Source organism: Microtus oregoni, unplaced genomic scaffold (genome assembly GCF_018167655.1).
Source record: "Microtus oregoni isolate MIOR12 unplaced genomic scaffold, Mior012 000028F_ref0000031, whole genome shotgun sequence".
Classification (NCBI taxonomy): domain Eukaryota; kingdom Metazoa; phylum Chordata; class Mammalia; order Rodentia; family Cricetidae; genus Microtus; species Microtus oregoni.
Window position 1 is genome coordinate 25,479,205 of NW_024543087.1, and position 15,503 is coordinate 25,494,707.

Genomic DNA, 15,503 nt, shown 5'->3' on the forward strand with positions numbered 1-15,503 from the left:
CTCAAGGGAGCACTGTTACGGCTGTGTTTGAGAGAGGCCATTTACTTTCAGGACTCCGTTCCTTGGGGTGGTAGTGGTCCTGGCTGGCTCTTTGCTGCCTGCCAGTGCGCCCAGTCCTAGGTCTCTAAACTGACCCTATCAGCGTGGCTTCTTGCTTGCCCAGGGAAGCCCCAGCAAAGGGTAGCTATGGCAAGAGAAAAGTCAGTCACCTCACACTCCCAGCCAGCATCATCGTTCAGAGCAGTGGCTCTCAACCTTCCAAATGCTGTGGCCCTTTCATATAGTTCCTCATGGTGTGCTGACCCACCACTATAACATATTCTCATTGCTACTTCACAAGTGTAATTTTGCTACTGTTATGAGTCATAATGTAGATATCTGTGCTTGCTGATGGTCTTAGGTGACTCCTGTGAAAGGGACATCTGACCGCCTAAGGGGCCATGGCCCACAGGTTGAGAACCTCTGTTTTAGAGGCTGGCTCTGCCATGGTTTCAGAGCCTAGGGGCTGGTGCTTCGTCTGTTATTCGCTGTGTGACTGTGATCACCTGAGCCTCCAGCTCCTCATCTGTAAAATGAAGACATTAGTCATGTTTGCAGTGGAATCATGAGATGATGTGGGTGGAGGATGGACTTCATGAAGTGGCACCGTGACTAAGGCCTTTTCCACAGCATGGGGAAAAGCTACTGTTGTGGCTGGCGACGACGTGTCCAAGGCCTGTGTGTTGAAGACTTGGGCCTCAGCTGTAGATCCAGTCACTAAAAGATGGACTCTCACCTAACCAGTGCCGGCCACCGGCAGGTTTGTGAGTTGATGGCATTCTTAGGAGATGACTGAAGCTCTGGAAGGTGAGGTCTAGCTGGAGAAAGTAGGTCACTCGGGGAGATGACCTTGGGGACCTGGGCCTTATTCTGGGCTCCTGTCTCTGCTTCCTGGCCACCGAGAGATGATTTAGTTGGCTCCACCACACCCCTCCACCTTGATCTCCTACCCTACGATGGGGTGGAGATAGCAATGCTGGATGAGGGTTGGAAACTTTCAAAGTGTAAGGAAAAAGACGATTTCTCACTAAACGGTTTCTTTTAGTCATTTCCCACTGTAAGGAAAAGTGACATGCCCAGCACCAAAGGCTCTCTCATTAAAGTTGGCCGAGACTTTATGGAACGGGCAAAAATGCCAACATCATCAGGATACAGAGTCTCCACTGAGTCCCTGAGTGAGCTGATAGCACAGTGACCTTTGGAATGCCGTGTTGTAAATCCACTGTGACCACATCAAGAGGACACTAAACGCAGCAGATGTTCGGGCTGAGTTCTACCACGATCCTAAAACCACTTGACTTTACAATTTTAGCCTGATTTTTAACCTTTTAAAAACGTCTTAATCAGCTATCTGTTGAAAGAAACTGTTGACTCTGTTGGCTAAGTCTCAAGCACAACAGCACAACCTAAATCATCTGGGACCCTGATAGATGCCTGTGGTTAGTGTCTGTGCCAGCGAGCTGAAAGCCCTGGCCTGGGAGAGAACCTTAAAGAAAGTTTTCCAAGTGATTTTGGCAGCCAGGGCTGTGACCATGTGTCAATTGCTCTTTAAGTGTATCTCAACACCGATCAGAATCCTGATTCTCTCTTTCAGTGACTGAAGCTGTGGGACTCAAACCTAGGCAGCTATTAGAACCACCAGGAGCGGCTGAAATACTGGATCATTCCCTTCGTCACCCAGACTGGTGAGATGGCAATCTCTGGGGTGGGTGGGACATGGGTGGTGGACCTCGGATGTCCCCTGTGTGTCCAGTGTCCAGAAGCATTGAGCAAAGGGCACAGGGAAAGAGGAGAATGAGTGCTTGGCAGTGGCTCTGCTCACTCTGCTCACACGGGCAATCCGCAGCAGAAGAAGTGAGACGGAATTGCTATGCCATCACCTCTTTGTCTGTGAATGGTTTTCTGGATTTGAGGACAAACCACAGCCAGCAGTAGAGCTGTAGGGAGGGCAGGTGGCATTAGTTAGCACCTACCACCCACCAGCTGATGTGCCTGTACCATCTCATCAAACCCACATGGTGTCCTGTGAGCTAGGTGATGCTATTCTCATTTTACTGGGGGAGGAACTGAGGTTCAGGGAGGCTAAATCACTTTCATCAAGCCATTCAGTCAAATGTGGCTTCAAAGCCTACGTCCCAGGCAACTGTGGCTCTCACCTGTGAGAGGGAGAAGGGCCTAGTCACTGAGTACTTACTAAAGCTAAGTGGTTTGCTGGATAATCTGCTGTCTTGCTTCTGTTCTCAGCCTGGAGAAGTGAGTGGTGAGAAAGGCACATTTTAAAAGGATGTTCTAGGTGCAGGTGTGAGTGTGAGAGTTGGCTTATCCCAATGCAGGGTTAAAAGGAAAAGGTCATGCATCCACGCGGTTACTAACCACTTGTCCTACCAGTTTGGTAGCAGGTTCTACGATGGCACTGGAGCCGCTGAATGCTCTGTGGTCCTTTCCCTAACAGAAGGTGTAGGATCTGTATGATTGCACAAGTCACAGCCCTACAGTGCCTTTCCAGCAGAGCAGCCTGTAACCAGTGATGAGGCAGGTCCGCCTTACTCCCCTCCAACAACCAGGGCAGTGACCTGCTGCCCTAATGCACAGGGCTGGTCCAGGGATTCCAGATGGCTGTGGACTATGCTGAACACTACTAAGAATTCCAAAGACAAAAGATAATCTAGCTATTGACTATCTATGCTCTTAAAATAAGCCCTTCCCAAGCCCTTCCCTTTTACATTAGAGTCTATGTTTAGCAAACAAGAAGAAAAGATGGCTATTATATAGGTTCAGTTTTCAAATTTGTCAATGACGAGAAGTTAAGGCCCCAGGTACCGAAGGCAATGTGTTGGTTCTAGGACAGGAAAGTTGTTTAAAAATCTTCTTTCAATTATACTGTCTTCATTTTGCAAGTGATAAAGAGGTCTCAGAGAGGTTAAGTCACATGTTCAAGGTCACAGAGGTGCTACATGGTAACAGTGGGCCTGAGGCTGGAGCCCTTGGAATCAAGAATGTCCCCAAAGCCAGAAGCTGCTCATTTATTTTTGCCCAGGGACCCCTCTGAAAACATGACTCAGCAGGTCTCTCTCCCTCTGGAAGCAGAGGCATTTCTCTGGTCTTAGCTACGAAGTCCTGGCTGGGATCACCTCAGCAATCTGTCCCATCCTTCCAGTGATGGAGGAAGGTCATTGGTTAAAAAAATAAAGAAACTGCTTGGCCCCCATAGGTTAGAACATAGGTGGGTGGAGTAAAGAGAACAGAATGCTGGGAGGAAGAGGAAGTGAGGTAAGACACCTCAGACAGATGCCATGCTCCCCTCTCCCGGGCAGACGCGATGAAGCAAGCCGCCAGGTCAGACATGCTGAATCTTTCCTGGTAAGACTGGTGCTAAACAGATTATTAGAGATGGGTTGATCAGGATATGAGAATTAGCCAGTAAGGGCTAGAGCTAATGGGCCAAGCAGTGTTTAAAATAATCCAGTTTCCGTGTTGTTATTTTGGGGCATAAGCTAGCCAAGTGGCCAGGAGCCGGGCTGTGGGAAGAGGCCCACAGCTCTTACAACATTCCAGTCTACATTTGTTATTACAAAAACACACAACTCCTGTTACCTCAGCACCTTCACCGTTTCCGTCCACTGGGCCTGCTCGCTCTCCCACGGGTCCACCCGAATCCAGTCAGATGTCTGCAGGGCCAGCCGGGCCATGGCTACTCGGTGATGGGAGGCCACCAGGTCTTTTTTTCCATAGCTGTCATTGACAGGTGAGATGATGCCCTCGACCACCTGGTACAGTCCTAGGCAAGGGAGAAGGGGGACACCATGCATGAGGAAAGACACTGGCCACCTGGCAGCACAGCGTAGGCTGTTCAGTGTTTACACCTCTTCCTGCTTGTGGGCAGACATGGCCTCCTGGAGGACCAGTGACCTGTGCTTCCCCTCTAGTGTCTTCAACAACTTAGGGTGGTACTTTATTGAGAGGAAGCTGTGAGGTGGGGGCTAGGGCAGCAGATCATAGGACAAATAGCATCAGGATGCGTTTGATGAACATCACAAGGTGCCTTTCTGTAGGCCATTGTATTTGTTTAGTCTTATCCCAAGAAGAGGATTCTGGGCTGGAAAACAAAGGGAGGAAATGCCAGCTAGTCTTTGGCAACTTGACACAAACTAAAGTCGTCTGGGAAGAGGAAACCTCTTTGTGGGATAATCTTTTTGTATACTGTGAAGATGTGTCTCTGTGACTGATGTAATAAAACGATGAGTGATCAAGAGCTAGGCAGGAGAGGACAGGTGGTGTTTCCAGGGAGAGGGAGGAAGAGGAGGAGAGATCTAGGCAGGAGAGGACAGGTGGTGTTTCCAGGGAGAGGGAGGAAGAGGAGGAGGGATCTAGGCAGGAGAGGGTGGCTGGTGTTCCCAGGGAGAGAGGAAGAGGAGGAGGGATCTAGGCAGGAGAGGGTAGCTGGTGTTCCCAGGGAGAGAGAGGAAGAGGAGGAGAGATCTAGGCAGGAGAGGGTAGCTGGTGTTCCCAGGGAGAGAGAGGAAGAGGAGGAGGGATCTAGGCAGGAGAGGGTAGCTGGTGTTTCCAGGGAGAGGGAGGAAGAAGAGGAGGAATCTAGGCATGCAGATTTTGCCAGCAGACTCAGAACAAGTAGGATGTGATGTACTGAGAAGAGGCAAAAGCCATGTGGTAGGATATGGATTAATAAAAACGAGTTAATTTAAGTTATAAGAGTTAGTTGGGAAAAACCTTAAGCTAAGGCCAAGCTTTCATAATCAATAAATAAGTCTCCATGTCATTATTTATGGTCTGGCAGTCCAAGACAGTCTGACAAGAAAAAAAAAAAGCTTGCTATGAACCTCAAATTGTCCAAACTATCACACTGGACTGAAGCAAGTCTGTGAGACATTTCCTTGATTAAACATTTGATATGGGAAGGCCCAGTCCACTGGGCAGTGTTACTCCTGGGCAGGTGGTACAGGTGGCACAGGAAAGCAGGCTGGATGAGAACAAGTCGGTAAGTAGCGCTCCTCCATGGTCTCTGTTTCAGTTCCTGCCTCTAGGTTCCCACCTTGAGAAACTTGCTTCTTTTCCTAGAAAAGGCAATGAGTTTATTTAAAGCAAACTCACAATTCTACTCAGATCGTGTTCCTGCCCTGGCCTCCCTCAATGATGGACTGACATCTAGAAGAAAAATAAACTGTGTCCTCCTTCAAGTTGCTTCTGGTCATGGTGTTTATCACAGCAAAAGGAAGCAAACTAGGCCAGAGGGAGTCTGGACCGAGGCGGGGTTGGTGACTCTGTGACTCTGCAGTGCTGTGTGACCAATGAAAGGGAAGCCAGACAGAAGGGGAGGCTGGTGGGAAGGCTGAGCTGGTTAACAGTGGGTATTGCCTAAGGACATTGGGCGCCTATGTGGAATTTAACTGATGAGAGACTAACTGGTGTGTTAAGTCCCTGAAACAAGGGCAACTGACCAAGCCTGTGCACTCCGATGATGCTATGCTAAGAGACATTCCTTGTGCCTTCCAGCTTAAGAGCTTTTTTCAGATGAGTCTTAGGGTTTCTATTGCTGTGACAAAACACCAAGACCAAAACAACTTGGGGAGGAAAGGGTTTATTCTAACTATACTTCCATAGCCCTGCTCATCACTGAAAGAAGTCAAGCAGGGCAGGAATCTGGAGGCAGGAGCTGATGCAGAGGCCATGGAGGAGTGCTGCTTACCGGCTTGCTCCTCATGGCTTGCTCAGACTGCTTTCTTATAGAACCCCAGAATATCAGACAGGGGATGGCACCACCCACAATGAACTGGACCCCCCCCCCCCCATCAATCACCAATTAAGAAAATATTCTACAGGTCTGCCTACAGCCTGGTCTTGTGGAGGCATTGTCTAAGTGAGGCTCCTTCCCCTTAGATGATTTTAGCTTGCTTCAAGTAGACAGAAAAGCAGCCAGCACGGTGAGTGTGTAAGATTTTAAAATATTCTGTCACCCTTCACAAACTATTGTGTGGTTTTTCTCTGCTGGTCAGTTACTACAGGGGAATAGCACTGATTAATTTTCTTTTCTTTCTTAATGAATAATAGCTTTTTCATCTAGAATTGAAGGTTTATTTATTTTATGTGCATTGGTGTTTTGCCTGCATGTAGGCCTGAGTGAGGGTGTTGGGTCCCCAGGAACTGGAGTTACAGACAATTGTGAGCTCCCATATGGGAAATGAACCCCGGGTCCTCTGGAAGAGCAGGCAGTGCTCTTAACTACTGAGCCTTCTCTCCAGCTTTCTGATTAATTTGTAATCACAAACTAACGAACACTGCATTCCTGAAACAATCTCAGTTAAGGAAAGATATCTTATTATTATTTTAAGATTTATTTATTTATTTGTGTGTGTGTGTGAGAGAGAGAGAGAGAGAGACAGAGACAGAGACAGAGCGCCTGTCGGAGAATATGAGACCCATGTGTGTGCGAAAACCTGTGGAAGCCACAAGAGGGAATTAGGTGCCATGGAGCTGGAGCCACAGGCAGTGTGGGTACTGGAAATGAGACCTGCAATATTCTGCAAGAACAATTAGTGCTTTAAACCATTTATAGCCAACTCTTCAGTCACAAATGAAGTGTGATTTATTAGTGTATTTATTTATTTATTTTGATTTTTCGAGACAGGGTTTCTCCGTAGCTTTTGGTTCCTGTCCTGGAACTAGCTCTTGCAGACCAGGCTGGCCTCGAACTCCCAGAGATCCACCTGCCTCTGCCTCCTGAGTGCTGGGATTAAAGGCGTGCGCCACCACCGCCCGGCTTTATTAGTGTATTTAAATATTTGTTTATGCACATAATTCTTTGAGACTGGGTCTCACTCTGTAGCCTTGACTAGCCTGGAACTTACTATGTATACCAAGCTAGCCTGACATTCACTTCATAGATCAGGCTAGCCTGGAATTCACAGATACTGACCTGCCTCTGCCTTCTGAGTGCTGGGATTAAAGGTGTGTGCCACCATGTTGGCTTTGTCTTACCTTTGTGTGTATTGATGGGTTCTGGTTGCTAGTTATTTTTAGAGATGAAGAAATGTCTGTAGTTCACCTAGTCAGGTTTCTCATCAAGGCTACACCCTCCTCCTCCTTTATATTCTAAAAGGACAGTATGAAGGACTGAACTCACCAGTGCAACCCTTCCTTCTCTCCTTCCTTTCTTCCCCTTCTCCCTTTCTGCTTCCTCCTTCCCTCCTCTCTCTCTGTCCTGGAGATCATATTTGGTTATCCAGTGCAAGCACCATGCCCTTAGGCTGTACCTCATTGGTCAAGTCTTGTGAGGCAGGACTATAATTTGTATGAAAAGTCCATAATGCTGGTTTAATCTCCTTACTGGTTAGCAGATGATACAGATTTTTCATTTTTCCATTATGATTTTTGGTAAGTTGCATATTTTTTCAGAATTTTTCCTATTGTGTTTAAACTTTTCAATTTACTGGCATAAGGTTCATCACAACCTTCTCTTAAGTATTTAACATCTGTACCATCTGCAATGTGGGTCCCTCTCATTCCTAATGTTGGGCCCTTTTCTTTTTGCTTGCATAAGATTGCAAGGTTTGTTATTTTTGTTAGTCTTTTTGAAGAGCCAACTCGTGGAGTATTGATTTTTCTCTGCTAAATGTTTGTTTTCTGTCTCACCAATGTCTTTTTTTTCTTTTTATGGACTCTACCCTGCAACTCTCTTGCTGTTCATTTCTAGCTTCTTGTGATATCTGCCCAGCTAATTAACTTGAAGTTTGTCTTATATCCTAAAATAAACAATCCAGGCTGTAAGATTCCCATCTTTCCTTATGCCCCGCACGTTTTAGTATCTGTGCCTTCATGATCTCTCAGTTCAGAACGTTTTCTAAGCTCCATTGTGATGTCTGTTTTGATCAGCTATTTAGAAACATTTTTCTTAATTTCCAGGCATATCATGATTTGGGAAGCTGTAGTTTTGGTATTCATTTCTGGCTTAGTTCCACCATAGTCAGAGAAACACTGTAAATGGATCCGAACTCTTGCACTGGGTTGTGTCTTCCTTTCTGTATGTTATCAACTGGAACATGAGCAGGGCTGGGGAATGCTGTGCTTCAAAAACAGGTGCATTCATCCTGTGTGTGTTCAGTGTCCATCCAGGCAAGCCAAGTGGTGGCTTTGTTTACATCTCTTAGTATTGTGTCTGCCTATGGTACTAGCCACAGAAATCTAGAAAATCTTCCACTAATACGTGGGTTTTCGATTTTTCCTTTACTTTCTCTTTTTTAAACATTTACTTGACATATTTTAATGCTACATGACTGGGTGAATACACATCATAACATGTCTTTATAGGAGACTTTTTTTAAATTGCTAGTAAGGTTGTATTGAAATTTAGTCTGTCTGATAAAAACATACACATGACATATGATTTTTCTGTTTTTTTCTTTCTTGAAGATAGGGTCTCTCTATATAGCCCTGCATGCCCTGGAACTCTCTGTTTAGCAAGGCTAGCTTCAAACCCACAGAAATCCACTTGCCTCTACCTCCCTAGTGTACAGATTAAAGATATATATCACCACACTTGGAGATTTTCCCACCTTTTAATTTTCAATATTTCCACACCTTTTTTAAAAAAATAGGCAAGCCTTTGTTTATAGCCCATAAAGACATTCTCAGTCAAGTCTGACAATTTTTTACTTTAAATTGGAACAGTGAACTCACATACTGTGAGGTACTTTCATTGAAAGGAACCATGTTGTTTTGTGTTTTATCTTCCTTGCACACATTCTATGCTTCTTTCTTTTTTCTTGACTGTTTAGATTTTTATTATTTTATTACTTCCTTCTCTTTGTCTTTTAGAGTAGACAATATTTGCACAATTTTACAATCCAAGGAGACCAAGCTCATTACCACCTTGCTAGTAGGACTCTGGGGTGCTGTGTTTATATGGCACTCTCCTAATTTACTGGTTACTGTTGTGGCTTCTTTAAATATGTATTTCTCCTTACTCTGTTAGACCATATTGTTTGGTTTAATGTCATCAATACTTAAACTTCTGCCCACAATTTCGATTTCTTTGTACCTTTCTTCCTGTATGCTAGTCTTTCTATCTTGGAATCACCCTCCTTCTGGCAGAACAGTAGGATTTTTTTAAGTTGGTGACTTTATTTTAGATTATAATCTTGAAAGATACTTTTACTTAGTATAAAATAAATAGGCTAAAATGTTATTCTTCTTCAATACTCTTCAACCATTGTTCTGCTGTCCTTATATTGTTGCTGTTGAGAAGCACCATGTAAGTCTGCCACTTCCGGGCAGGCAATCTGTATTCTTGTTGGCTGCAGCTGAAGATCCCAAGAGCTGGGGCGTGGCCAGAGCCCTATATAAGCTGCCCCTGCTGAACACAATAAAGTTGGCATTCTTGACATTCTTTTTTTTCCAAGAATGACCCGTGTCTCCGTGTCTCTGTGTGTGCATGTGTTTAATCTCCAGGCCCCTTTCCAAGCTCGCGGATCGTACTGTAGTGCGTAGAGTAGACGTTTGGTTTACAACTACTGCCACCCAAAGGCTTATGATAATCTTATAACACAAATGCATTCGGTCTATCTGCAAACATCCCCATAGTCTTAACTGTTCCAGTAATGTCAAAGGTCTAATCCCAGAGTCCCCACTGAGACTCAAGGCCAACTCTTAGCTATGAGTCCCTGTACAAATAAAAAGAAAAACACATTTTCCAAGGAGGAATGGGGGCAGAAAGCAAGGTGAGGACCAAAGCAAGACTGAAACCCATTAGAGCAAGCAGCAACTCCTACAGATTCACGTCTGACGTAGAGGTGTGTGGTGGCATGACTTGGACTCTAAGCTTATAAATATTCTACATGCCTGGACTCTTGAATATCTTGGGGTCTCTTCTACAACATAGGCTTCACTTGCCCAGCTTTATTCATTAACCTGTTAGGAGCTTCCTTCGTGGAATCTGACCATCTGCATATTAATTAGCTTCACAGGCTTCCCCCCGAGTCCTGGTGAAAGCCTCTAGGAACCTGTAACTTGTATTCTGCATGTCATCATGGAGAGCACATGCAATTGTTGCTGTTTAAGCAGCAGTCAGGCCCCCTGACCCTCTTGGACTGTGGCTGCAGAACCTGGGGAAACACTTCCTTAGGAGGTTCTGTGTGAACAGGTACAAGAGTAAACTTTTAAAAAATAAGATCTTTTAAATAAGTTTATAGTTTTACACCTTGGAGCTGGATTTATTAGGTCATGATAAATCATGAAATAACTTCAAGGCATCCTTCCTATTGTCCCAGACTGAAGTACTTGGCTTCTTTCTAATGGTTCTAATCTATTTAATTATGGTCTTTTTTGCTTCAACTTTAAGGCTCTTTTCTGGCTAACTCTCATGCTTTCCACACCATTCTGCTCTGCTTTTTGCTCCCAATTTCACTATAAACCTAGATAAAGGCATTGTAATAAGCAGGCCACACATAAGCGGAACATTATCCTATCTTCAAAGTTCCTTCACCAACTTAATTAGTCCATTACTTTTGAGTTCAGCCATAACTAAAATTTTGGAACACCAATAAGATGTAGAGTGTCTTTGACAAAGAATAACAAGAACAACCCCTGGTATATTCCCCCTTAAATTTCTTGTCTAAATCTGAAACCTTATAAACATTGTCATTATTATATACTTTTCTATTGGCATTTTGAACCATTTCTACTGGTATTTTGAACCCCATAAGAATCACTCATAAAGCTCTGCTTAAAGTATTGTAGGATACTTCCTTCCCCAAACCAAAGTCCCAACAGGCCAAAGAATCACATAATCAGGATTATCACAATAACAACCCAACTCCTGGTACTGATTGATTTTTGTATTGCTTGTTCTATGGTTAGTCACTGTGACTAAACGTAACATAGTCAACTTAAAGAAAGAGGGATTCACTTTGGTTTAAGATTTCATTAGGTTTTAGTACATCATAGCTAGGAATTCATGGTGGAACAGCTTAGTTAATGATGACACACACATGTGGGTAAGCTTTTAGTTCATCACAGACAAGAAAGCTTCAAAGACCTGTTTTTAGTGTCTTACTTCCTCCCATCTCCCAAAGTTGCCAGAGTCTCCCAAAATAGTGCTATCAAGCTGGGCAGCAAACATTCAAACTACAAAAGCCTGGGGGGGGTGTATTTCAGATTTAAACTACAATATAACTGTGGTCTGCTATAGAGGCAAGCATGGCCACATGCAACTAGGTAAAGTTTTATGTTTCCCTCCCTGATGTGTGTACTTCCCACACAAATATAGATGTTTAGTGGTATCTTTTCTCTGTTCCAGTGTTTTAAATGCATCCAACATTTTGATTGGCCATGCTTTTATTTCCACATAATTCCATATATTTAAAACTTTCCCAAATGTTTTAATAGTTTATGTTGTCTCTTTTGCTATCAGCTTGACACACTGGTGATGTGGGAGTCCCCTCTGTGTGTTGTTTTTCTTGGTTAATGAATAAAGAAACTACCTTGGCCTGTTGATAGGGCAGAACTTAGGTAGGCAGGGAAGACAGAACTGAATGCTGGGAGAAGGAAGGCAGAGTCAGAGTGAAATGCCATGGATCCGCCAGAGACAGATGCTGGGAATTTTACCCGGCCACTGCCATGTGGCGATACACAGATTAGTAGAAATGGGTTAAATTAAAATATAAAAAATAGCCAATAAGAAATTAGAGCTAATGGGCCAAGCAGTGATTTAGTTAATACAGTTTCTGTGTGGTTATTTTGGGGCCAAGCTAGCCGGGCAGCCGGGACAAACAAGCAGCCTCTCCTTGCAACACACTTGGACCAAAAACCATGTACTATATGATTTCAATAGTTTTATATCTCTTAAGTTATGCTTTCTAGTTTATGGTATGTTTTACTAAATTTTCCAATTGTGCTTGAAAAAAATGCATATTTTACCAGTCTTGTCTGTTGAGCTCTATATAGTTCAGTTAGATACAGGAGAACACTTCTCCTGTAGCCTTCCTGAATTCTTTCCCGTCTTGTATTCTGCCTAGATGTCATGAAGGCTGGGAGCTGGGAGCCGAGTGTTCACTTACAATTGCAAATTTGATAATTTTCTCTTAGCTCCATTTTCACTTCCTGTGTTTTATAATTCTGTTCTTAGTGTGCACATGTTTAGGGTTGCTATGTCTTAGGGGTCACTGTTGAGCTTTTAATTTTGTTGTAGTAATTGGCAGAAATTACTAGTCGCTTCTTCAACAAATCTGGTATGTCACTTTTCATAGTTTTCTTTTTCTTTAAATACAAGTGTTTCAGTATCTTCATTTGATAACACATTTTCAGCATTTGCACATGCTATTTTTACATCCTTTGTTCTCATCCATGTTTTTACTTCTTTTGTGCTTACTTTAGATGCTTGCTGGATAATGTCCCTGACAGTTCCTTCTTTGGACTTGTAAGACAGAACTAAGATAGGCATGTTGAGGGATGACTGGACTGTGAAGTGAGAGGACATGAAAAGGGGACAGCCCATCATATCAGAGGCAGCATGACCAGGCATTGATGGAAAGAGGTCCCCTTTAAGGTTGGAGATGAGTTCATTAAGAGAGACAGCTTAAAGTAAAAGAGAGTCGCTGTGGACATGATAGGCACAGGGTTCTTCAGGAGGATGAGAAAGACTGAGCATGAACAAAGGGGACGAACAAAAGGCGATGTTTTTGCTTTTATAAGTTTTTGGGGGCTGGTGGTAAGTACCCCACTATCTAATTTAGTTTGATTTAGTCTATTTATTTAACTCTAAGCATGAAACCAGATACTTGGTAGGGCCTTAAAGCTTAGAAGGGGAGGGGCTGTGGGGCCACATTATAGCACTCAACTTCTTAGTTCTGTGTCAGAGAGAGAGAAAGACAGAGAGACAGCGAAACAGAGACAGAGACAGGAAGAGAGAGAGACAGAGAGAAACAGAGAGCTAGAGAGAGCGCACTGCAGGGTGGGAGTAAAGTTGAATTTTCCAGGCTGTCAGTCTCATCAGAATGATCTCCTAAATTGACATCTGTAAGTGGCAGGCCCATGCTATCACACTAAGCTGCTTACGTTGTGGTTACAAATGTTTAATAGCTCATCATTTTAGCTTTGAAAGTAAAGCTTGAAAGATGTTCTTATTGTGCTAGTGGATGAGAAAGTGCAGCTTTCCCTCCTGGAAACCGGAAGCTCTCAGATGCATTTTATGTCCCTGAACAGCTTGGCTGCTTTAGGCCCGCCGTCCTGGACTCTGATGTTCCGCGGTCTCAAGGCGGGGAGAAAAGAGCTGAGAACGAGGCAGCAGCCTCGGCTTTTGACTCCAGAAGTGGCTCCTAAATTCATTTCAGAGGAGAAACCTGTGTGAGTGCTCTCGCTGCAAGAGCCGTGCTTGTGCACAGACAACACACACCAACACCCAAGGACCCAGAGCACAGGATTTTATTAGAGTCTAGAGGGTGGCAGGAATAGGAGAACACAGAAATAGAGATCTGGAGCTAGATGGACTGGACAATAGGAGCAGAGACGAGCCTGGAAGTGCTTGTGGTTCACAGAGTACAGCCACTTCACACTTCACAGTGTGAAGATGGCTCCTTAGGCTGTTACCTTTCAGTAACGAGCCATGCTGGTGATGGGGTTGGGCGGTATGCCAGGTGATGGGGTTGGGCGCTATGCCGGGTGATGGGGTTGGGTGGTATGCCGGCTGACTTTTGACAACTTGACACAGACATTGACATATTTGCGAAGAACAAATCTCAACTGAGGAAGCACTTCCATCAGATTGGCCTGTAGGCGACTCTGTAGGGCTTTCTATTGATTAATGATTGATACGGGGCCAAGCCTACTGTAGGCAGTGCCACTTCAGGGTCAGGTGATCCTGGGATGTATAAGAAAGCAAACTGGGTGAGCCAGGAGAAGCAACCTAGTAATCACTATTCCTCCATGGACTCTGCTTCAGTTCCTGCCTCCAGGTTCCTGCCTTGGCTTCCCTTGAAGATGGTCTGTAATCTGTAAGGCAAAAGAACCCTGTTCTTCCCAAGCTGCTTTTGGTTACAGTGTTGATCACAGAGAAAACCCTAACTAGGACAATGGGTACAGCTAAGGGGCCCAGCTGAGTCTGGAAGCTATAGGGCAGGTAGGCTCCTGTTTTGCTTTCCTCCTGGAATTCTGTGAGAAAGGCATCTCACACTACCCCAAACCAGTGTGAACAGAATGTCAGGGTGGCATGTATAGGCAGAGCACTTCATAAAACACCCTTCCCTCACCTTCACAGATTCTCAAGGCTCTTCAAATGCAGTGGTGAAGGAGGTTAAGAAGCAGTCTGAGGGTACAAAGTACAGGGACCATGGTGAGCCCAGGCACAAGAGCAGGGATGTAGCCAAAGATGCTGAGGAAGCTTCAACGATGGAGGCAGAGTGGACTGAAGCTCACACCTGTGACCTGGGGCAGTAAGGACCAGGTGCATCTTTTCAGAGGCTGAGTGTAAGGCAGGATGCTTAAGCTGCTCTTGGAGAGCTTGGCAGAGAAAGATAAACTTCACTAATATCTGACCTGTAACAGAGTAGTCTTTTTCTCCAACACTTGTGAAGCATTGTGGAAAGTAAAGGATGTTACATCTCTGCACATCTGTGTCCCATTTTCTCCAGAGGACAGGTGTGTTACAGTCTATTTTCCTGTTATTTCCTGTCTATTTTCCTAGAAATGGGAGCCTAGGAGGAATATCTGGGGGCATACATACAGTTGACCTTCATGTTCACCTCCCGTATATAGGAAAGCAGGACGGAAAGACAGAGACCAACGTGCCACTCTGCGGGGTATCCTGGACAGCCAGGTGTGTCTCTGGTGGGTTAGCTCATTCGGACAGCCGGTCATACACAGAGAAATCGATGCTCTTTTACAGTAGCCAGGAGAGGAGAGTCAATCAAAATAGCACTTTGAGCTAAGACGCCTTCGTGCCTTCCAAATGGGTCATGAGTCTGATCTATTTCCCTTCTGTGCTGTTCTTGGCTGCAACCTCACTGTTGCCTATTATGTATGAATAGGGCCTTGCTCTCCCATTCCGTGCGAGTTCTTCTCCTGCGACCCTCTGGTGCTCAGCCTCACCTCCATTATAGCTCATATATGATTGCATCTGCCCGCCCTTGTCTTCCCCAAGAAACTGAGAGCTCCTAAAGGACACACAATTGTCATTTCTTGCTGGGTAGCATCAGTTAGTAAGAAGTTTTACTAGCCTCATCTAGGGGTTATTAAAGCAATATAGGGCTGTGAATTTACCGCGGCAGATAGGGCTCCTTTTTATTTCTGCTCCCTCTGGAAATGAGTAAGATGGAAAAAGGGAAATAAAATAAAGTTGGGATCACAGAGGTGATAGAGGTGTGAAAAAGAAAGCAATGGTTAACAAAGTCAAGAAGACTTTGGGATCTGGAGACTGGTAACAGATCGACTGGTGCCAGTAGGCAGCGGACCTGATAGAA

General features: G+C 44.6%; 1 protein-coding gene across 2 annotated transcripts in view; it reads right to left on the minus strand.

The window, feature by feature from the left end:
* Nucleotides 1-15,503, minus strand: part of Nmnat3 (nicotinamide nucleotide adenylyltransferase 3) — a 107,384-nt gene that overhangs the window by 6,714 nt on the left and 85,167 nt on the right. Inside the window, exons 2-3 of one of the 2 annotated variants that reach the window (XM_041677315.1) lie at nucleotides 4,878-5,111; nucleotides 3,634-3,817 (exon numbers count right to left, since the gene is read on the minus strand). In XM_041677315.1, the coding sequence (XP_041533249.1) occupies nucleotides 3,634-3,728 (95 nt within the window). In that variant the 5' untranslated portion in view covers nucleotides 3,729-3,817; nucleotides 4,878-5,111. The remainder of the gene's footprint in view (nucleotides 1-3,633; nucleotides 3,818-4,877; nucleotides 5,112-15,503) is intronic. The other variant, XM_041677314.1, reaches the window with a different exon arrangement.